The sequence below is a fragment of the Xiphias gladius genome, chromosome 12, assembly GCF_016859285.1.
Source record: "Xiphias gladius isolate SHS-SW01 ecotype Sanya breed wild chromosome 12, ASM1685928v1, whole genome shotgun sequence".
Lineage (NCBI taxonomy): Eukaryota > Metazoa > Chordata > Actinopteri > Istiophoriformes > Xiphiidae > Xiphias > Xiphias gladius.
In genome coordinates this window covers 10,155,464-10,180,622 of record NC_053411.1, presented here as the reverse complement: position 1 = coordinate 10,180,622, position 25,159 = coordinate 10,155,464, and the positions used below count along the sequence as shown (strand labels likewise).

At 40.3% G+C, this 25,159-nt stretch overlaps 1 protein-coding gene across 5 annotated transcripts in view; it reads left to right on the top strand.

The window, feature by feature from the left end:
• The window catches only part of LOC120797173 (glucosidase 2 subunit beta-like), a 134,823-nt gene that overhangs the window by 31,530 nt on the left and 78,134 nt on the right, over positions 1–25,159 (top strand). For all 5 annotated transcript variants that reach the window (XM_040140543.1, XM_040140547.1, XM_040140545.1 and 2 more), the window contains exons 9-10: positions 6,374–6,460; positions 20,386–20,455. In XM_040140543.1, the coding sequence (XP_039996477.1) occupies positions 6,374–6,460; positions 20,386–20,455 (157 nt within the window). The remainder of the gene's footprint in view (positions 1–6,373; positions 6,461–20,385; positions 20,456–25,159) is intronic.

The following is a 25,159-nucleotide window of genomic DNA, read 5'->3' as shown; positions in this document are numbered from 1 at the left end:
TGGGAGCTTGTGTCCTGTGTGACAAGCTGCCTGTTGTGTGTATACTCCCTGACAGCAGGAAAAGCAAAGAGACAGGACACCTGACCCATTTGACCTCTGCCAAAGTAAGACAGGACTCAGACTTCTGCTACTGAACAGCAGTGGCATGGTGTGCACCTCTCTTGTCTCTGCATTTATTTTTGTAAAGTTCGGTTGAGCTGCCAAGACGTCACTGGAGTTCAGATACCAGAATCTTTGCTGACTGGAAAGGCCAAGATGCTATGAGTAGAGACTTGTGTATGCTTTTTGTTTTTTGTTTTTTTTATACTTATCAGTCTTTTTAGATCTTCTTTGGCTTCATACAGAAAAAAATCAGGTTCATCTGCAGAATTCCAACTGCAGTGATGAGACAGGCTACAGTTTAGGCTAGTAAATCCTCAACCCTGATTATGGAATGCGTACAGGCAGCAAGGTAAAGCTGAATCTGATTACAATGAGCTTGCTATTATTCTACTATATAAGTAAGGGTAGTGCCAGTCGTTTGACAGGGATTGGTATATGCAGAGCATGGAGTTCATTGTCTTGATTCAGATTCATAAGGCTTTGTTTGCTCTATAGTCAGTCAGTAAATGATGCAAATGGTAAAAAAATGATAAATATATATAAAAAAATAACTGCTAGAGTTTTACTTAACAAAAGTCCAACTCTGACAATAGTGTGTTATATAAACTTGGGGAAAATCCACGTTGTGGTCAATTGTATGGGCTGCATGCAATTAATCCTTTTTCGTTGTCACTTGGAATTACTTGCTTTCTGTGATGAAAAATTTAGCTAAATGGCAGTCTTTTACTGTAATATTCATTGCACAAGTCATCACTATTATTTTGCTATTCTTTCAAGTCTAACCCGCTAAGTAATGAAGCTGTCAATCACAGAGCAAAGGCGGCACTAAGGGAAGAGCAGAATTCCATAATTGGAAACATTCCTTCTTTTTCTCCAATGAATTATACTCCAATAAAAGTATTTCAACTCTGTTTCCTGGAAATGACATTGATATAAGACTAATTTGTTTTCCCCATTATGTTTTGATGAGAAATGTAATTGCTGAATTATGTTCCCTGGCAATATTTCTTGCACGCTAATGTTTAGGAGGTGGTCAGAGGGAATAGAGGGTCTTTGACATTGGAGACAGGGCTGCGGATCCTGAATTCTCTTTGTGGTTAGGTTTAGGCAACAAAAGCCCACTGGTTAAGTTTAGGGAAAGATTGTGGTATTGGTTAAATGGTAATACAGTAAACCCATAAACCCATCGTGTCTTGTCTTTCCAGTCGCTCTGTACTTTTTCTGCATTAAAAAGAAGATCACAATCATTCCCTTATTGTACCAAGTGCTATGAGTTACCTAAATGTAACTGTAGAGTAGTTTTGTCAAGTTTTAGTTGCTACGAGCTGATATTGTAGGAAAACAAATAGTCAGTGAAGATTTTAATGGTATGTTCAGTATCATTTTGTGACTTTCCAGATACATTATTAACATTACTCCTCATCATGTTGATTTTAAAAAATATGATCCTGGCAGCATCACATTTTCCAAATGCTGCAAATTAGTAGTGCATAACCTAAATGTTATGTTTGTACTCAAACAAATCTGCAAAATACTGAACGAGTCAGCTAAATGTTCCCTATCAGCAGTTTTCAGTTTCTGTTCTTAAATATCCAGTTGTGACAACCTAAATATTATTAAAGTATGGGGTTCATGGAAATAAAATGACTTGGCTCAGATTAGTGAAAAAATGGGGTCATAGTTACATATTAAAGATGGCACCATTTACTTATCGTCTAGGATGGCACCTGAAGTCAAACACTGTATTCCCAACTGACGACCCAGCTTCCACGCTCTTAATTTACCCGGTGCTATAAGAACATCATACTGTTTCTTGGGAACGAAAATGTTTTAATGTATGCAAGACAGGGTCATGTAAATACTCTCATCGTACTTCCCTGTATCTCTATTGTTGCATGTTTCATGACAAACAGTTAAACTAAGGACCTGTTTGTAATCATGTTCTCATGCTTGTATAATCTGTGTCTCCTGTGTTTTTTTTTTTATAGATTGCATTTTACACATGTACCGGTTGTCACTGTGTCACTTGTTGTCACTCTGACTCCCTTCCTCCCTGGTTCTTTTTCTTTTCTCACGCGCTCCTCTCACTCCCTCTACAGAGTGACATTCATTAATTAAATATGGTGTACTGCCGCAGGATGTGCTTCCCTTTCCACTATCTTCAGACGCTAATAATTACATTGGCATTTAGCTCCTTGATAAGACGACCCTATGGCCTTTATGAAATGTTCCCTGGGCCCGGATACTGAGCAAAATATAGACTGATGTGATGCTATACATCGATCCATCTGCCTGTCTCGCTTTTATCTTAAAGAGGCACTATTGATTAGCATGGCTAAAGAATCTTACAAAACACCACCTGATTTTTACATCATTAAAGGCTGAAATCAAGATTTGCTGGAAATATGCTTGGTGAACTTCTGCTCATAGGTGGGAGGTAAATAAATGCCGTAACCCGCATCGACCAAACATACATCTCTGAACCCTTATATTTTGAAGGTTTATTTTTAAGGTACAGTGTAGATTTTAGGGGATGCAAATCATGAATATTTTCAATAGTGATTATTCTACTGATTATTTTCTTGATTTGTCTATAAAGTGTCCGCAAACAGTGGAAAAATGCCAAACACAAGTTCAAAGAGCCTGTGCAACAGTTGTCATGTTTTGTCCAAATGATAGTGAAAAATGAAAAGTTTACTATCACCGTAAGTAAGAAAACGAGAATGTATTCACATTTTAGAAGCTGAAAGCTGATGCTCAGTATTAAATTGTTGCAGCTCTAGTAGACTTACTGCTAATACTCTAAATGAAGACAACATGCGTGACGATGACTTTCTTCCTTGAATTTGTTAATGCGCTAATGTTTCTAAAATAAAGCAATGTTCATTATGGACTAATTTGTCAAATTTAGTTTTTGATTAATCCATGAATCCATGATAATATGTCAGAAGATAGTGGACAGTGCATCTAACAATTTTCCAGAGCCCAGGGTGATGTCTTGAAATTGCTTGTTCAGTGTGACAAACAGTTGAAAACCGAATGCGATTCAGCTCGCAGGGATCTGAAACAGAGTAAAGGAACAAAACCACACATTTGAAAAGCTGTAGCCACAGAATAATGTTTCATCATTCATGCTTGATAGATTTAGGTAAAGTAACTAATTATTTCAGCACTGCTTTTTTGCCAAATATGAAGGCTGTTACTCGAAAAGAAAGTTAAGATGTTTTAAAATATTTGCAAAATTTTAAACAATTCACTTTGCATTGATTATGTCCTGATTGGTCCAGGATAACTCTGTTGGAAGTACATGAATCTGAGTCTAATAGCACTGAATCATAGTATGACTTCCAATTACATTACGTTAAGATACAAGCAGCATTTTGAAAAACAAAGAAATGAAAGCAATAAACTGAACACTCGGCTGCTTGAGTATTTCCCTTTAAGATTATGCCTTAGTAGTTCTAGGCGAGGTTAGCCAGAAAGCTTTAGAGTATTGAGTTTGATTTTGCTTTACTAAATTACTTTGTTTCTGGTGGCCTAATCATCTTGGTACATTGCAAGATTATTATGTGCCTTATCAGCTTCAGGGATGTATCAATTGATGCTTAATGCTTAATGACAAAATTGTAATATTTTCTGCATTTGTAGAATAATCTCTGATCTTGAGCTTGAACTTGAGATTCAAGACTCACCTGTTCCAGAATGGTCTTAGCTGAAATTACCAGGAAAAGTTTCAGTGAAAACCATCTGTGCTTCAAATTGGACCTTTGGACTCGGGGCTGGTGTTGTATATACCATTCAGTATCAAGATGACCATTGTTCTTGCCGTCTTGGGAAATCTCCCTCTGACTTCTATTATTTTGGTCGATGTTCCCATCCTTGTTTGTCAAAGGGCCTGGATGGGGATCACTAGTGAGTATTTTTTCTCTCTGAACAACATTCTGTGCTGCTGTATTTGTTGCTGAGCACTCAACTGAGTAAACGATAAAAGTCGAAATTGAATGACAGAGAAACTTATATGAGGCAAACTGACATAAGTTGCTGACAGCTTTATTACATATGCGACTTTCTGCTCATGTATGTGAACATTCAGTATACACACACAGGCTGCATGTGCTTTAATACTGTGTCGGAGTGGTAATATTTTCACTTGTGTGGGTTCATGGTAATAGATGTCTCATCTTTTTGTTTGTGCTGTTTCCACATATTTGCAAGGTGATACATTTCATAACTCCGGCTAGAAACCCAATATTCTCTTGCCAGGTGGATATAAATGGTATTTGTGGAACTGTGCTTCTGGGACTGGCTGGATCTATCAAATAACATAGCACAGTATGTAACCATGTTATTTGATCTTTCCTCTCTTCCTTCTTTGTAAGGCAATATCTTTGCATACTATTTTGTCAGCACTCTTGTTAGTTTGACAAAATCAAGTGTAGAGCTTATTTGTCAGAAATGTTGGTGAAGGATTACATAACAGGAGTCGAATCTCTCAGAAACTGCAGTTCAGACACAGTGTACAGACTAACTGTTCTGCTATGTAGAGTATATAAAAAGGATACATACTTAAATTCTTTAACATAACTTCTATGGAAGCTACTTAAGGGTTTGAATCTTATAAGCAATTAATTATCTAAGAGTGAAATTTAATCACTATTCTTTTCTTAAAGCCAAACGATGTAAATTTTAAATGTACAAAAAGTTTCCCATTGAAAACAATAAAAATAATATATCATACTTTCATTTGGGCCACAAAATCGTACTTTATCTAAAAATGGTCAGGTATGACCAATTTCCAGATGTGGTGGCTGAGCGATAGTAATGTATATGTTTCCCCAAGCAGCAAGGTTGGCGCACACTCTATAGCAGTGGGCCGCAGAAGTGAGTCACTCAATAGGTGATTTGATATGTTGGCTTGTTAAATAACTTAAAGATGAATTGATAATCAAAATTAATGCAGATTAATTTTCTGTTGAACAGGTATTGGATTCATCCACTTATTGTTTTAGCTCTACCACAGCATCTATTTTACCTTAAAATGTAAGTTTAAAATATTAGGCAAAGAACATGTCACCACTAAATAAGATGAAAACTGAATACTGGATTACAAACACTGAACTTCAGCCCCAAACAAAACTCCCATTCAGCTCATTTCATCTCGGTGCACACGACATATTTAGTATGCATGTCAAACAAACACATTTCAGTTTGGCTTTGCAAAAACTGCATAAGCACAAAAGAACTCGCTCACATCCAAGTGATTCACAGCACCTTCCTTCCAGTCCAAATGTCCAGGTCCACAGTCGTGTTTATTAGCTTTGCTTAATTGTGCATAGTATCTAAAGGTCAGCGCCTGCTGTGATACATCGCTGCCAAAATGGCTTCCAGGGGACACTGTTTCAGATGAATAAACACTGAAAGCTGCACCACCTTCCACCCCTCTGTCCTCATCCTTTACCTCCCAATGTGCAGCAGTAACACATTTGGCTTTTTCAGGCCTTGCACAAGGTCCTGTGACTGATGAGCATCCACTGGTACACACCGCCTCACTGACTTCAATTCCAGCTGGCAAAAGGCAGCAGATTAATTCGCTTGTCAGTCCCCCCCCACCCCCCTTTTTTCTCTGCAAGGGCCTATGTTTATTCAGATAGAAGGAAAGATGTGTTTGTCCCCCTGTGAATTAAAACATGCAGTATATCTGTATAACTACAGCCTTCTCCGTGATGAATGGTATTTGACTTCTATAAGCAGTAAACTTCTTCCGTTTGGCTGTAAAAGCTGATTTAATGAGAGAGTGACTTGAATAGATAAACAGATATGGCAGCAGGGATTATTGGGAGGTGAGCTGAATGGGAGATGGATGATGTGCAGTTTATTATCAGTTATGTAATGCGGTTTTTATAAGCCCATACCTGTGGGGCCAGCAGACACTATGCAATAGATGTGAGATTGCGAGCTTGTGTGCATCCTGAGATATAATGCAGAATGTATATGTGCTTTTTAGGAGATATGTACACTTGTGGTGCATGGCCATGTGTTAGGTTATATTAAGAATTTTCAGGAGAAGAAAAAGCATAGGTTGGGTGCCTGTAAAGATACAGAGGCTTTAGATTTTTGGGCCCACATTTCATTCATTTACTGCGTTTGCACATTGAATGTGTCCATATGCCATTTGCTGATGAAACTAATTGTTTTTCAGCCGCTCATCTACAATGTTTAATATACTTTGTTTAAAAAGTATTTGAAATTGACTCTAACTTCTTATCCCCAGGCTTTGTTGGGAGGAGGCCATCAGATGGAACTCACCAAGTTTCGACATACACTCTGGGACATCCTAACTAAAGGAGACAGTGTTAAGGTGAGCTCCATTATTCTTCATTTCCACCACCCAGTTCCCTCTCTTATTGCTTTTTCTCATTTTTTCTAGCTAACTATATTCTTCATTCACTCCTTCATTTCTTGATTGCTTGGATTATGTCCCAGTTCCTATAGAAATTGGCACAGCAAAATTCATTGACTTGTCTGCTTGAAATAATCCTCTTGATGCTCGAACCTTGGTGACATACAGTAGTGACTATTTGTGGATCTTATGAATGTTGGGACATGCTTCAGTGATGGAATGTATGGCCCTCCTCTTTGCAGCGCCGATGATTCCGCGCCCAGTCAGATTATTACAGAGCGAATGCCCTGCAAAACCCTGGCAGCCCACTGCAATTGGGTCACAGTGAGCCCACCAGCCTTGGCTTCTGCAGAGTTCCACAAGCTCTCTCCACATGCTGAGTATGTCCCATCATCTTGCTGACCCGTACCTCCTCTGCACATGTGTCCACTTCTTCCTGGAGGAGATGTTGTCGCCACTGTTCCGACAAGAGCCTTCTGCCTTAGTCTTGCCCCTGCCACCTGCAGCTCTCTTGCAGCGCTACACTTCCTGCCAGTGCAGACATCAATGCCAGCTGCTGCTATTTTGGGGTTCCTGGAGTGTTTGTATTGCATGGCTTCTCTTGTGCGTATCACAAGAAAAATTGAATCTGTGAGGCCACTGAAGGAGAGCTGTAGGGTGTTTATGGACCCATACAGAACAGCACTGCGTAATCTCCTTGACAGGCCAAGCCATCTTCGTAGGTAGCTGCTGATTTTCTTCTTCAGGGCTTCCACAGTTGACATTGGAACCTCACAGAGTAGCAGGGGCCACAAAGCCCTGGGCAGGTGGTGTGCTGGTGTATCCAGGCCTTGAAATGACCAGGCAACCCAGATTTGTCAACCTTGGTAAGACAGGCTTCAAGGTCTCTGCAGTTTTCTGGATGGCAACTGTGTCCTTTAGGCTGCTGTAAAAGAGTTTGCCTGGGCTCTTGACTGGCTGTTCTGTCAGTGGTGGGATGGCCGTGCTGGAAATTGTGAAGCAGAATTTGTCCATCACTTTTCCTTTCATCAACACAAGGGACCTTGACTTTGATGGTTTGAAGCTCATCCTTGCCCATAAGATGAGCTTCTTAAGTCCTTGTAAGATCCACTTGCTGCCAGGGACCGATGATGTCTTAACAGTCAAGTCATCCATGTAGGCTCTGATTGGCGGCTTTTGCACACCTGACTTTGTCATGGTGAGGGTGAAAAGGGCGACTGAGATGGTGCATCCAGTTATAATCTCCTTCTCAAGCCTGTGCCACTCTGTTGTTATAGACCGGGAAGTGAACCTCATCTGGAAGTTGTTATAGCAATCCAAAATTAGGTCACTGATCTTGCTTGGAACGTGGTGACTTCGAAGAGCCTGCTCTACCAGCTTGTGCAGTATGGACCCATAGGCATTGGCGAGGTCAACCCATAGGACCACGAGGCTACCCTTTCCCTCCTTTACTTCTCTTAGGAGTTGGGTGACTGCCCCTGTGTGCTCTAGGCATCCAGGAGTTCTGGAGATCGTACCCTTCTGTACCGATTTGTCGATATAGTTGTCCCTCAGGAGAAACTCTCTCAGTTGTCGGGATAAGATACTGAAAAAAATCTTGCCTTCTGTGCTGAGCAGAGAGAGAGTTTGAAACCGCTCAGTGACTTTGAAACTCTTCTCCTTGAGGATCCAAAAACCCTTGGTGCACTTCCACTGGTTGGCAACTCTTCCTCTCCACCAGATTACTCTCAGGATCTTCCCCAGCTGGTGAAGGAGACACGGATAGCGTTTGTACACACTGTACAGTACTTCATTTGGCCCTTCATTTGGGGCAGAGGCTGATCTTGCAGCCTTGATGACTTCCTGGACCTCTTTCAAGCTAAGTTCCTTCATGTTGAACTCAGTTGCTGGGGGCGCTGGGCTTATCAGGGTTTTGTTGTAGTCAAGCTCCTGCTCTCTTGTTGGGCCGCTCAAGGTGTTGCGAAGAAAGGGGTCAACCTCACCCGGTGAGCACTTGAGGTGGTTGCGCCACGTATCCTCGAGCAGCTTCTTAGTAAAGGCGAAGGGGCTGGCGACGAAAGCTGTCCGCTTCCTGGCCCCTTTCCTTCTCCCGTCTTCTGTGCTTCTCTGCCCTCCTGAGAGACATGAGCTTTTTCCTAAAGGTGTCTCACGGTTGCGGTAGTGGATGGCGTTCCTATTCATTTTTAATGGCCTTACGGTTTCATGCTGTAGGGTTTCTTGTTGTTCCCTATTTCCACGTGGCTAGATCTCTCAGATGCGTAGCTGACAATAAGGGCTGTTATTGCCTGCAGCCGACTGTCCGCGTCACCCCTAGTGGAAGTGTGTGGGATTCCACACACATCTTCCTCAAACTGCTGCTGCTAGCATGCCTGTAGGCTCTTACTCTTGTTTTTTCCACTTCTGTACCATTTGACCTTTTTAAGGAGCTGAGCCAGATGATGCATCGAGTGAGATTTGGGAGGTGTATGTGTTGGCTTCTCTGCAAGCTTATGCAACCTACACTTACCCATACTTCCCCTGTCCATGTAGATCAAAGAAGGGTGATGCGATTTCATGTATTGTTGCAAAAGCATAATTCCAGCTTGACATGGCTACCACGATAGTTTCCTCCAGTTTGGACTGTCAAGACAGCTTGCAGTTGGTAAACGGTGTGAATTTGCATGCCAAAGTTCCTCAAAGTTGCAGCATCGTGCAAATTTACTTTGCCTCTTTGAGTCAATCCAATTATTGTGGTGATTCCATTAAATTATAATCAAATTAATTGACTACATAAATGATGCATGACCAAGCACATTGATGCCTCCCTTCATCCACCTATAGTAGATTCAAATTCTCTCATACCTTTCCCTGTCTGTCATTTTGCTGTAATCAATACATAAAACCACTGGCTGTTTTTATGAAATAGATGTAGCCTACATAGGAAAATAAAGCATTGGTATCTCCACTGACTGTGTGCAATATCCTCCAGGAACAATGTAGGGACAAGACAAACCCGGACGATAAGCACAAAATGAAGAAAAATTGTATTCCTTTTAACCAAAATGTGCAAAAGCTTGATTAGTCTGAAATTCTAAATGTAGCAGCTGGTTTGATGCAGTGATGTTCCTCTAGTTACCAGAGTTTGATTAGATTTATCTCATTGTTATATCCTCCCATGACAGCCACAACACAAATTACTGCATAATACCTTTCTTGAGTCTATGTTAATTTAGAGTCCCTAAACTGCCGTCATATTTCTTTCTGAGCACAGGTTTATAAACCACGTTTTCATGTGACAGCTAAGGCATAAAGGAAAACGTCCATGCCTCCCTCCATCTCCTGAACCGAGGACGTAGAGAGTGCGAGATACCATCCTTTCATTTCCGCTCCTCTAGATAAAAAGATGAGAGGGAGAGGACGAAAGTGAGGCCTATCGCTGGGCAGCAGTGATTGAGTCCCTTCACTAAGCCACAGCGAGAATCTGCTCAAATAACCCACTCTGCCGATAAGAAGCTAGTCATTTCCATAGACAAAAAACATTGGGGTTCAGATTAGATTTCACCATCCGCCTGTTTTATCTTGGTGTTGCTCCATCATAGGAGTTTGCCTTATAATTCACATTCTGTCTGCCGTCATTTCATGAAAACACCATTGAAATACACATGGATTTGAAATGGAATGGTTTTATTTGGACTGTTTTTGTTAACAGTAGCAACACTCGTCTTAATTGTGTATCACCAAAACTGCCTTCTATTAACAATTTAGTGTTATTGCAGGAGTAAAACCTGTTCTTATAAAGGTAGGTGCTTATAAAGTTAAACATGCGTCTTTCTGACCTAGCTATGGGAGTGTAAGAAAGCTCAAGCAAAGCAATACAATTTTTAATTGTCCTTAACTTGGAACTATAAGCATATTTTAACCTTTTTTTCACTTAACAAAATAAACAAAACTGCTCAGTGCAATGTCAAATAAAGACCTCTATTGTAAATAAAATATAGTCTCAAGTTAGAAAACTCGAAAAGAAAAAACAAAAAGCATAAGAATCTGAACATTTTCGACTACAATTTTTGATACTTGATGCTTTTTGGAACTCTATGCTAAGGATACATGTCAATTGGATTTGATTTCCAGCCATAGACACTTCTTTCAGTTGTTCTCCAGGTCAGGACTAACCAGAAATACAAACCAAATTGGAGTCAGTAGTGATAGGTACAGAAGTGTACCTAGTTGGTTTAATGGTAATGTGACAGACGTCTAAAATGCTTAAAAAATTGCATGCAGTGTGGATTATGGTCAAGTAGCTTTTAGTGTATATGTTATTTATTCTTTATTTGGATCCCCTATTAGCACCCACAAAGAAGCTGCTAGTTTTCCTTGGGATCCACATAAAAACAACAATTAAAACAAACAACAATTTAAAACCACACCGTATTAAGACACAAAAAAAGGCAAAACAAGCCAAACATAAAGATCAAAAAAGTACAATAACCCTGAAACATCCTGATTTTGAAGTCTCCAAAATAACCCTTGACGTTCACAGATGTTCATTTTCTGTGAACCTCAAGATATTTGAAGATGAGAAGTATTTGATGTCTTTGACTGAACACAAAGGGCTGTAAAGATACAGAGCTTTAGCCCAATACTGGATATCATTTTATTTATTTATGGCCTTCGCTATAGAGCAAATAGGTGCTGAAAGGCTTGTTTGTTTGAGGACACCCTTCACACGGGCTGTAAATATAACCATGACACACAAAAACCCTTTCTTGTGTTTGACAACAGGCTAGTTGTTGTTGAGGGCACTCAGAGCTGTTATAGGCACAGTGTAAAGGTTTGATGCAGTGCAGTGTATGATAGGGTGTGTGCCTTTTAGCATACTTCCATTCACTACTGATGTTACTTTTACTGTTGTTTATTGTGCACATCTTGATTTTTCTGTCCTCTGTTGGTATCTTATAATTTCTGTGTGAAAAGTAAAGTTTCACCGGGTTTCAGTGGATTTTATGCTATTGGTATTATTAAGTTTTTATTCCAGCTTTACGATAGTGTGATTTTTTTTTTTTTCATTGCTGTATGCAAAATAATAACAAACCATCTTGTGAAAAGTGTCGATAAGTGATAACAATTTTTATTAAGCGATCTTAAGCTTTGCTTCTGTTACTGCAGGAAGTTTTCAGCTTTTGTATGGTACTTAAACATCAGTATGACATTTGGATTCCCTAGGAATCGTAAGCCACTTGCAGGCTTTTGAGTTTTCATATCTCTTGGTTTCTTGCTTTCACTGTGTGATCTCTGTCACATCTATTATGTTCCAGCCATATGAGCAATTCATTTACATGTAGTGCAATTTTTTTAATTTCTTGAGATGCCTAAATCAAGGCTCTTGATTAGTAAAAGAGTGTATAATAGAATGTGCTACATTAAGACTGGTGACAGATTTGACCTTTTCACACAGATACAAAAAGACTGGGTCTAATTGTATTATGTTGAAGCCTTGAACAGTAGCTGTGTCAGCTAATGGCGTGTTTTCATTCCTCACTCCCCACCATGCTTACGTCCCTAACATAACACATATACCAGCAACGGAGGCCATCACCAGTACAATGGCCAAACAGTGCTCTCTGCTTCAGAACCAAACATTGCTAATGAATCACTGCATCTCTCAAAAGCCTAATTAGGAGCTAATTATTCAATCTTTTCTCTAATTTCAGTATGACTTTAACCCTCCCCTTTAGCCCTCCCTTGAATTGTCAAAGGGTTGCCAGATTCCTGCTGGCCTTGGTTAAAGTAAATAACATTTAAAGACACAGGGATTCGTCTCCATCCTCATACATCAGATTGCTTCGGTCTTGAGTTTTTTCAATTCTTTGAATTTGTGGGTTTCGAATTATGACAGAACAGATACATAATTGTTTCCACTTTCCTATCAGCACAGAAGAAAGTAGACTGTCACACTTGGCCTCTGTGTTCAAAGTTAGTGTAGACTTGCAAATAGATATCATTGGTTAAAATGGCAGTAAATATACAGTAGTTCAGTTTCAAATGTCAAACTGTGTCCTGGTATAAAGCAGTGAATTATCAGTCGGTAATTCACCCACAATAACAGCACAACTGCAAGTTTTGTCAGTATGCTACATCATATCGAGTGTCAACAATGGAAATGAAGACATTTCTTGGAAATGCGAGAACTGGCAGGAGCGAAAGCATGCTTGGGATATTTAGAGAGTATAGCGGAATTAGTGTTTGAGAAACTTTGGGGATTGGGGGCTTTGCTATGGAGACTGACGTGCTGTTAAGGGTACATTTGTGTGAACATGTTAAAGAACGCCCCCCACCCCACCCCACCCAGTGTGGACTGATGTCAAGAGCATTTTGGGGGACTCTCCGTCTTTCTATTGCAGCATTTTTTCCCCTCTCATCTCCTTCCAATCTTTTTTAAGCAAAGACAACTTTGGTGAATATTTCATGGGGTACATTGCCTCGGTTTCACTGTGCGAGCAGGCAGAGTGGCACGCAATGACAACTGACAGGCCCATACGTCACTGTCCGCTAGGAGACAGCCTTTCTTTTGGGTCTGTTGTCCTGGCACTCCTACTCATTTTCCCTCCAGTTTTTCCTTCTGTCATAAACAACAGTTATTTCAGCCGAGAGTCTGGCTGCTGATCATTTAGCTGCTTCTTTAAATTTTAGTATGACTACAGAACTTCTGCCTATCCATCTGATACTCTTAGTTAAAATGCCAACATATGGATAAAAAATCTGTTTTAGCACAGACTGCAATTTTATAGCACTTAATGATATGATTACATTCTTTTAAGAGCATACAGAAACTTCAACCACACTTCTTATGCCAGCTTTGATATTTACATTGATGAGTGAATTAGTTCTCTTTGTAAAAAGATGATATTTTTTCATGGATAAGGCAATGCTATTGAAAAAATTCATGCACATTTGTGTTACAGAATGATTCAATCAGCCTTTCCTTATTAAGCTTACTTCAGCCTTCTCTTTCATTCAGCTGCACATTACAGAAATATGCTGTATCAACCATAAAATAATACCACTAAATAATCACTTTTGTTGTTTCTTTCAGCGCTACTCAAATGCCAGCGCCAACCTCTCAGTATCCTATTTCTCAAGTGCAAGCCTCAATGATTGCCTTTACTGTTATTGGAAGGCACACTTCATTTCCCCTCCCCAACATTCAATTTCATGGAGGGATGAGAAAATACTGCCTCTGCATGCTACTTACGAAGATTTGACACCACTACAGTATGCTTGCATTGCTGCTGCCGCCGCTGCATCACTGCTCTCTCCCTTCTTTCCTGCTCTCTTATTTAATAAACAGTGTGCTTGCTTGACTTACAGTAGGCCTCGCTCAGTGTGACGAGCAGCTGAATGGTGTCAGAGTTAACAGGGACGGCTCTGTTGCTCTGTTGTGACAACATTCGTTTGATGTAGAAGTGGTAGTCCTCGGATGCCATGTTCTCCCCTTCTGCTCTTTTACTTGCTTGTTCTTGCTCTGTCTGGATCTCACCGCTGTCACACATTGGGGAAGCCAACTGGCATGACCTGAAAGTGTGACAGCAACAAGAAAGCTGCCATTTTTCTCTCAATCCAATACGCACACATACATATGGAGAAATGCATTAATTTTTAATTTAACTTTAATTGGCTCCCACTCATGTCTGAACTGGTGTCCCAGGATGCAACAGAGGGTGCCAGTGATGTATAAAAGATGCTATGTATTTGTGTATGCGTGTGTCCTTCATTTTCATAAGACTGTGTTTTTTCATCAAGCTAAGTCACATATAAATCTGCCATATGTCCATGAATTTACCACTCAATGTAGGGTTCATAGTCAAATATGCTGCTTAAACAAACAAAAAAAAGAATCACACACATTAACACACACTCAAACAAGTACCCACCGACTTTGAAAAAGCAGCATTCATCTCAGTTAGCCTTTTGACTGTATCAGTACCGTTTTTAGTCTAAACATGGTTTTCCAGAGGACATGATTCATACAGTCAAAGGTGCAAAATATGCAGCTAGAGTAAGCATTGTAATCTTTTACAGTATCAAACATAATCTCAACTAATGCTTGAAAGTAAAACATGCTAACATGTAATAATAGACAGGAACATCTTCTTCTAATGGAAGAGAGCATTTTGTTAGGAAGTGCCATTAAAATTAATCAAAAGATTCACATGTTAAAGCCACCATGACTCACTCCATCACTCTTCTTGCTGCAAGCTGGAGATACAGAATAGGAAAGTGCCGGCAGCCATGTATGGGATCGGAAAAGGAAAATCACTGAGGGCGTCTTTGTCCTCTGTTTGAACAGTGATGCAGAGGTGGGGGAAAGAAGAGTGGGAGGAGTGGAAGGGAGAACCAGGGGAAGAGGGGATGAAAACCAAGAAGTTTCTCACAGCTGCCCAGCCTGAGGCCCAAAATATGTGGCGCTTTCCTCGTCAACGTGTCACCAGCCATCCGTTCTCGCCTCTCATTATTTTACCTCTCACAGAGCACACACGCTGTCTCTCACGCACACTTTGTGCTGCCTTGATCTACATTTAAATGCTGCCAGCATCAGATTCTCAAATATGGCCAACTTAAATGGATTTGAAAACCACGGGCTAAATTTTTTGTTTTGTTTTAAAGGAATGCACTCCTCATTAAACTGTTATACTGCATGATTAGTTTATTATATTAGAAGTATGGAACGTGCTCTAGTGGAAACATTAATAAATCAATTGTACGTGATTATCATTAAGTGCTCTAAAGACCTATTTAGCGTTGATACCAATATAATGACAAACTCAAGATTGTAACCTGAACTGGTCTTAATTGTGATGCACTCTTATTGGTGCTAATGTTCATAATAACCCCCCCCCCACTTTTCAGCATTAATTTATGGTTCTCTGGTGTGGTCACCATATCGAGAGTCTGTATGGCGAGACTGTACTCACCAAAAATCAATAACATTGGTCGTTTGGTCGCTTGAAATGTTGACCTTTCCGCGTCCTCTAGCGGTCAGGTTAATAATGTGTTAAATAACTTACCTATTAGTAACCAAGGCAGAATGAGGGTTATACCTGCACAAAAAGTATTGCAGTGAAGACCCGTGAACGCAGCTCAGTTCATTTTGTATTGGACGTGAGTAAACTTTGAAAGCCCTATGGGATAACAGGCAATGCTGGACTGACCAGTTACATGAAAACAATAAGGTTTTCAAAATGAATAATTTTTTACTTTATGCAAAAAAAGACTAGTATTCATCCTGAAACTGAAACCTGAATAAAACGGATGCGATGGTGGGAAAAACAAAGTGCTACTTGGCAAATTTCCCTTATATTGTTCATGAACACTGTAGATTATTTGCTTGCTAAAAAGCAAGTTACTCGTTAGTTTGTGAGTGTTGACACACTCACAGCGACAACCGAGAAATGGCTCGAGGTGGTTTTGAGTAATTTATTCACTTACAGTGGGTCTTAATCGTTATGGATTGGTCACCAGTATTTCTACCAGCAGTGTTTTGGACTGAAATCAGTTCATTTTAATAGAATTGCTTTGATCTGTTTATCACTTGTGGAGCCGCAGTAGATTTGTGCTGTGATTACATGAATTTGACTTTAGTGAACTTTCTATTTCTTTTAAGAATGAAAGTAGTCTTCCTTTAACCTTAACCAAGTAACTAGTTGCCTAGTTGAGTTTGCAGCTCAGAAAATGCTCAGGAGCCATTCTTGGAATAGTCACAAGGCGTTGCTTCAGAAGGCACCAAAAAACCCCCCCACATTTTACTACTAAGGTATGAGGACTTGGTGTGCTGAATGTTGAGAACCCCTGAAGGTCTACTCGGGGGTCCGCATCGACCCACTACTCTGCACTCCCGTCCAAAAGTTAAACTTTACAAATGCCTCCACAAATGTCACAGTCAAGTTCAGTTTGCATTAGCAACAGTGTCACGAGGCAGATGAGATTCTAGAGACTCTGCAAACATTGTTCTTCTGCCACATTTACCACTAAACTTGCTGCCTCTTCACAGATACCAGTCGTGCCGTGAACACTGCGGTCTCTGCATCAGCCCTAAATTTGACTTTAGTACAGCTGAAGCCTGTGTGTTAAATTGCTGTAGTAGCCTCTCTCTCAAAATTAACAGAGTTATTGGACTTTTATACACCGAGAGTTGTGGCTTTACAGTCTGTGCCATCTGTTGTATTGGGCTTTGTGGCAGTAACATATCCATCAAAACTTGGGCTTAGCCGAAACTTTGATGATCCATCCATCACCATGCTTCACCAAAGCCATAAATCACTGACTGGCTAAAACGGCACCTGTAAGTCACTGGCTGTAAAAAGCAGTCATTGTTACATTTTATGAAATATGTCTACCCAGTAGAAAACAGAAAGAGGATTATTGAGCAGTAAGCATATGTAGAAGGACATGTATAGCACACAGATGTATTCAGATGCAGAGAACCAACATGTGAAGTACATTCAAACAGACAAAAAGCATGTGACATATTAAATATTGCAAAATATTCTGTCAAATATGACACGCTCACCAACTGAGCAAACTGCTGAGAGAATTCAACATAACACACATAGAAGGAGGCCGTGTCTCTCCTGCTTGGCTGTCATGAATATAGGTCTGCCAAGCTGAGCAGCCAAATTTAAAAAAAAAAAAAAAAAAAAAAAAAAAACATTGAAAGTGTTACATAAGTTAGGATTCTCTGTGATTTGAACCTTAAGTCGGTACACAGGCGGCTATTTAAATTGCATCAGTTCCTCTGATGTAAATGTGTATAGCCTTCAACTCCCTTAGAGCTTTTAGTCATTTATTTTGATTAGGGCTGTATTTATAAGATAAGTCTCTTAAGTAAGTCGCCTGGGAAGATGGGTTGGCGAGGATGGTGGTGGGGGAACAAAATGAAGTCTGTTTGATTATTATAAATACAGAAATATCTGCTTGTCAATTAATTAGTCGCTTCCTGGGCATTTTTCCCCCTCTTTTCATTTACTGGTCCCGACTCTCGGTGGACAAATACCCGCGGTGCACCCAGTGTATGTCTAAGCCGTTACGCACATGTCCGGCAGCTGGGGAACGGGGAATAAAGATCCTTCAAAGGCAGACAGTTTTCAAGAGCAAGCCTCTGTGTTTTTTTTTGTGCTGGCTGATTCCTGGGAGCAGCGTATGAGGCTGCTTGAAGGCTTTTCTCCGCTTGTGTCTCGTTCTCAGACACAAACAAGAGCTGGAGAATGATGTGGACATGAAAAGATGGGTAGACTGTGAGGACTGAGCTTAAAGCGGTACCTCCATTATTTCTGCCTCTCACAGTGCATCAATACGTGCAGGAGACTTATCTTGTTGAGGCTACTGTGGATAGGTGAGCACTGGCTATTATCACGAGGATGCTTCAGCTATTTGTACCCACACTGTTATACAGTAATACCTGGATTTTTATGGCGAAACAAGGCCACTGTTAACCAACAAATGGACTGTGTATTTCATATCAAAAATTGAATAAGAATCAAACACACCTGGACATATCCTGGAGTTTTTCAGTTAGCCCCATATATTGTTGGTCTGTATCTATGTCCAGAAGACATGTAGAGTTTAATAATTCCGCATACATACGGTGTAAGTATTCTATGTATTAGTAAGCCCTAGTCACACCAGGATTTTAAACGGGGACATTTTGCGGTGAAATCAGTTCATTTCAGTGAAATTGCTGCTGCCAGAGGATCGGCTCAAAGAGGCAAAATTAATCAGCATGAATGTTAGTCTGCCGGAGTTTTCACTGCTCCACGAAGGAGTAATGATGTGCAGACTCCTATGACTGTTTTGGGATAGGAGTCGATGATATGAATATGCCTTTTCGAATAAACTGTGTCGCATCAGCGACCGAGCTAAGCTAACTGACCGTTAGCAAGCTTGTTAGCTCAGAGAGCTGTATTTTCCCTCTTTATTTGATAATTTATTGAATGAAATGGTGTATAATGATGAACAAAATGCGAGGGGGAAGTAAACAGAACGGCGGACTTAAAAATAGATGGAATCTCCGGGAGCTATCGTGACTGACTAGAGTTAGCGATTAGCTCACCAGCTACAACAGTTCAGCAACTAACTCTGTGACAAACACTACTACTTCTGAGCCCTGCAAATTTCACATGTCTTTGCAAATATCACTTTTTTTGTAGAGAGTATTCATTAGTAATTTGGCAAAAATCATTTTCAACTTGGTAGATGAAGATAGTTGAGCATATTTTGCTTGGATAAGACTAACCGAAGGTAAACCTGTTTACACTTAAGAGTAAAAAACAAAACAAGACCTGTTTTTACTATTTGTAACACAAACGCTGGCAAGAAACCACAACAATGTGTCATATTTACACTTTAGTTTTTGTATGGGTTAAACAAGATATAACATGCTGATAAGTGAGCTTTACAGTTTCTGGTATGTAGATTTTGTTACCATTGTACAAAACCAGACTAGCTGTTCCCAGCCTGTTTCAATTACAGTAAAAACTATCAAAAACACAGAGCTGGGATCAATGGAAATTCCCTTTCAGATTTTTGTCCTGAGCTCACAAAACCTTTACTTTTAAATTATTATTTTAAAAAACCTGTCTAGCAGAGTGATTCAGTTATATGTTTTTTATAACTGCCCTTCGACCTCACCCTTGTCGTCAATGCCGTCTCAGCTGACGCGGGAATTGGGAGCGTGCTAGCTTGTGAGTCAGCCTTAGCAATGTCTCCCAGCAGCTAATTCTAGCTTGAAACCTCGGTGCGAGAGGAGCAGTAGACCAGAAGGACACTGACGTGTTGATTGACAGCCACGAACTCCCGCCCCAGACTTTGGCCTTCTCTGACCGGTTAGGGGGCGAGACTTGCTCAAAAACTTCAGAAAGGAATAAACCTTCCCAACCTCTCCACATTGGTGTTTTGGAGAATATTTCAACTTAAAAAATTTTAGAAAAAAGTTACAGACTGTCTAAGGGTTTTTTTTCTTTTTTGCGTGGTAATTTTTCACATATGTATTCAGTCCAGTCCCTCTGACACAGTGATCTTAAGCAGGTTTTTGTTCTCCCCAGAGGTGGTGAGTCACGTTGCATTTAGCAACGCCTCTCACTTGCACATTTGAGTTTGCATTCCAGTTTCCATTGAAGGGAAAAAATGACAGCATGCGGCATGCTAGAAGTCATCAAATCAGAACCACATTTCCTCTGCCTCATATGTGGGAATCTTGTCATATTTAGTCCTCCTCAGCATCATGAATGCTACAACAAAAATGGATGTTTTGCACAGTTTTTACTGTTCTCTTTAAAAAGAGAGTGCCTACAAGCATCAACAACAGAATGTAACTGTAATAACACACATTCTTCTAACCTCAGGTAGATTCCCAGCTACGGATAAATGTCAATATTTTGATATTTGTTATATCAATATTTTAACACTACGGCTTAGCAATCACCAGTATTTACTTTTGGAGGGATTTAGTGATTATTTCCCTCTAAAACCTTCCACAAGGTGAGGATCAACAATGTGACTTGGATCTTTCTAAATGAATGTGGCGTCTTAAAAAGAAAATTAAAGACCTAAAATTGTTTTGGCTCTGCCTGTTGTTCCCTTGTGACCCTAAAACAGAACGCTAGCATCCAGGCATTTTTTCTTTCATCATGAAACTGTCTTTCAAAGGCCCCTGGGGGCCTCCTAGAGCACAGAAAGGAAGACTTGAGCTGAAACGATCATTTAAAATCACTTTCTCTGTCTCACACACACATACACGCATGCTCTTATTGTCACTGTATGCATTAATGCAGGTGATACCCAAGGTCTTATGAGTGTATAAACCTTTGACCTTTTTTCTCTCCCTCTCTGCTTCCATTATGTGCTTGTAGATCAAAGACACACTTGGTGCACCAGACAGTCTTGGGGGTGAAGATCCTCACTTAAAGGCAGCTGACAGAGGTAAGTTATTAAACCTTACTGCCATCATCTCTTCCTGCACTGCCCTTCTGGACCTACTTAAAATCCCTCTATTCTGTTTTTCATCCTATAGACACAAGATCGAGTTACATTATATGCCTGTATGTGTGGAAAACTGTTAATGTCTGGAATTGTATATCAAACATTTTGATTGAGATCAAAGGACATCTATACCCTAAACACAGGAGCTTAGAGGTTTGATTTGATCAAGGTACCAACAATGTATCAGCTACTGTGTTTAGAGAATTTGCACTGCTTCCCTCAATGTTAAACACAGAGGATGGAACACACATGCTTGTTCACGGGCAAAAAATGGCTCACCTACAGGAAAGGAGAGTGCAGAAGCACAAAAATGATAGTGTTGTTTGGGAGGTATGGAGTGGCTAGATGTGAACTTACAAAGATACTGCCAAAACCATTTTCTTACTTTCTAGGATTACAACTAATTAAATTAAAAAAAAAAAAATCCCATATTACTCTGCTACGATACAATGATACAGATAGAGAATTGGTAGTAACAGGTGGTCCTGTTTGAGCTCGATGATTACCATGACTGTGCAGAAAACCAAGCTATAACCCACCAGTTTGACGCTCGCACAAACAGAAATGTTTTCATAGTTATTTTTGAAACAGCTTGATGCAGGTTTTGCATTCAGTCAAAATTCTCACAATGGACAAAATATGCAGAATTCTGATGTGCTTTGACAACATGCAGTACCTCGTAGGTTTATATTGGTGCCTGCCGTTGGTTTTATTTATATCCTACTACTGGGCAGGGGGCCAAAGTTAAAAATGTACAAGTTCTACACGTAGTGGCTTTAACTAAGTTATTCAACGATTCATTTACGATAAAATATCAACAGTTGAATAGCTAAATAAAACAGTCAGTGTCTGTAGCGAGGGCTTGTGGCGTCAGCATGCCAAGGAATGTAGCAATGCGCCAACAAATGCAAGAAAGAAGACGACTGCTAGCTACTAAGCATGGATGTAAATAATGCATAATATTAATGTTTCAAATTCCTCTGAAAATTGGCTTTGAAAATGATTTATAAGGAAGCAAGAGCACTTGACACATTTATCAGGCCTCAAGGATACACACAGTGTAACATGTAATGTGTTATGGTGAGAAAGCACGTATCAATTGTTTACCAGAAAAAATACAGCAGTACAGAAGTACAGACCTTTGGTGCTACTGATTTATACGGGTGCATATATCATAAACCATTTATGGGATATTTGATATACCCTGGAATGTTTTCTAAAACATAATTTGTGCCTTGGAAATGCACAGGCACAGGAGTTGAAAAGGAATTCTACAGCAAATTCAGGTATCCAAAATATTCTACTGAATGGAAGTATTCTGGCATATGTAGAAGCTTGGCTATTGTGTGAAAATAACAAACAGATTATCCATGCATAAGAGAGCTTTGTTTACCATACCTCCTGCACCTATTCCTTTGGCCATAGTTCTAAACAAATCTTAAGTGAGAACGAACTCAGTGTCGATGTGTGGCTGATGCACAAGGCTGTTTGTGAGTCTCATGTTTTGTTTTCAAGGTGATGCAGCTAGTTTATTCCCCCTTCACACCGCCAGCATATTATCGCACTCCAGCTGCTGCGGGGAGACGGGCCCAGGTATTTATGGCTAGCATAAAAAGTGTGTGCATTCCCTGTCACCCTACAGCTTGAGATTTACAGCACATTACAAACACACTGAATTAAAAAAGGAGTGTTCAATTTGTATAGGAGTTTAGAGCCTGTCTGTTGTGTGTGCTCCCAGCGGATTCTGCTGTTAGTACATCTGTGTGCCCATGTTCCTCGCTGTCTGCGTACGCCTCCCGCTGTGTGAGAATGTGTCGATCTGTCTGCCTATGTGCGCATGTGTGTGTCTGTATGCCTGTGTGTATTTTGTGCGTGTGCCAGCGAGTGTATGCACACCAAGCCTGCCTGCTCTGAAACACCAGCAACAGATAACAGATGGTCCCCCTGCATTAGAAGTGTTTTATTTCCCTGCGGAAGCCAGATATGTCAAAAATAAGCATGTGCAACATTAGTCATTTGGAATATTCATGCCCCTGCCGTCCGATGGTTTCCTTTTCACAGCCAAAATACCACCAGCCCAATTCTCCTAAGTAAGTGAGGGGAATACGGGGGAGAAGGAAAAAAGCAGTCATCAGCTGAACTGATGGGGGAAAAGGCTGAAGCCTGCATGTGGCTTTAATGGAGTTTTTTTTCTGCTGGTCGCTTCTTTAGCATGCAAGGGCTGTAATTAAAAAGGGGCTACAGTCTGTAGCTGTAGATGTGTTCATATTAAGAACCACATCCCCCAGACCCATTAGAGACAGCGATGTGAATATGGACACATGTCCATATGCCTGCCTGGCTGCACTCATGTACACGCATACCCACACAAAATAGTAATTTGCACCTACATTAAATAACCTCATCCAGACTTTTTTTTTTTTTTTAAATTCTTCATAGACTCATCTTTGGGAGTCCTCTCCTCTCCTCTCCTCTTCTCTCCTCTCATCTCCTACACTACTAATCTTCCAATTTCTCCTCTCCACCTCCCTCTCTTTAACTATCTTGATTCTCTGTAGCTTCAGTCTCTTTAATCTCCACCTCCTCTCCTCCCAGTATTTCTACCCCCATCTCCCACCATTGAGCATGGTTGCCATCCTTGTCCTTGGTGGCGGTCATGGGCATGCATCATTATCAGGCCTGATTAACCATCCACGTAGCTGGCAGTCTGGGCCCCACCAGGGGCCAGTAGTATGGTTTTTCCTACCGCTGAAAACATGAATTTTGAACAGCACTTTCTCACTTGCAGTGGTCCCTCATGATCGGGGTTAATTCATGGCAGCATGTGTGAATGGTGTAGAAAAGAAGAGCGGAGGCAGAAAAGGGGGAGGAAAAGCTACCAAACAGTAGTGCACTGCTTATCGCAGAAATGCAATATAATTTATTCAGGAATATGCAAATCCAACAATCACTCTGCCTTGTTTACCAAAGGGACCTGCTGATTCAGAGTCTGAAAAAGGGAGAGAGCGAGAGAGAGGGAGAGAAACAATCCCAGCCATAGATGCCAACATACAGTGTATGCACAAAGGCAGCCACTAGCAACCAAGTCAGTGGTTTTCCTCAGAATCAGGAAATGAAGGGTGTCGGGCAATTTCTTGGTTGTTTCACAGCTTCAGAAACCTTTAAATTTATTCTGGTGAGGCTGGATTGTTTACATAAAAAGCCACTGGTTATGTGCACTGTATGCCATATATATACTTGCTGTACAGTCCTACAAAGCATTAAATTGAGTGTGATGATGAATTACATACTGTTGTACTACCACTACTCGGACAGTTGGGACTGAAAAACCAAAATGTGTCTGTGGCACAGACTATTGAAACATATCGTAGTTGGCATATAAATATACGTATTATGTCACCCCAAGGGTTAGGGTCAAACAGTCCCACACAGACATGTAAATATTAAAAACACTTGAGAATTTTAGAATCTCCATGTCCCACCACTACTGTAAAGTATATAATAAATCGTTTTCATTTTCTTTGCTTATAGGGTTATAAGATTCATGTTTCTGATGCCATTGTTTTGTAAATTATTGAAATGACCTGAACCAGTAGATACATGTTTTACATCATAGCAGTGGAAGGTGTGTAAAAAAAAAAAAAAAAAAGTCCAAGGTGTTGTAAGCTGAGTTTTTACTGTGCTGTAAAGGGCTACAGGGATATCTCATGATTGTTTGACTGACATGTATGAATCAGTAGCTTTGAAGTGGTTTCCACCTCTAGAAGATAAGCTACTGAAAAAGAAAAGTGGGTAAATATTTTCTGTGACTGTGTTGTATTTGTAGAACTGCTTTTTTTCCCCCGCTGGTAACTAAGAGCGGTACATGCGGTCTTGCATGTCATATTCAGTTTTTGCTCTTCATTGTCTTTGGGTTGTAAAAAATGGTATCAGTTGCAGCCATTACCTGACTCCCTGCTGAGAGCCCAGTTAGCCCTGTTGTATTGATTACCCTGCACTGCATTGCATGTGCTTTTCCAGGTGAGTCACAGCAGCTCATACAAATGTATGGAAGACAACAATTATCCCCTTTAACAGAATCTCTGAGGCCACACAAAAGTGAGCAGAGCTCAGAAAATTGATCTCTTCAGGCTTGTGAGCCTTTGTGTGGATCAGCAGACAAAGACAACCACAACTTGGTGTTGTGTGTTTTAAAGACTTCAAGCTACAATATGCAACTTTTTTATGTCAAAATTTGTAATTATATTCTTAAAACTTTTTTTTCCAGGTTATTTTAACTGAAACACAGACATTAGACCTGTCCTGTGAAGAGCACATAATAAAGGGCTTGTATCATGCCAGATCAGGCATGATACAAGCCTTTGGGACCGTGCGCATATCAGTATAAAATTGCTTGAAATGGACTCTTCAATGATATCTGGTGCTTTTCTAGGCATGCACCATTTGCAGTGGCTATGGTCATGAACCAGGTTGTAGCTTTCAAGAACAGGAAGTCTTACCAACACCAATACCAATAATAGCAGTACGAGAGCAGTAAGAAATGAAAAAAAAAAACCCTGTAAAAACCCTACTTCTGTCCAGCTTCTCTTAAATCTATGTTGAGCAGAAGTCTTTGTTTCTCTCCTGTGAGTGGTTTCCAATGTG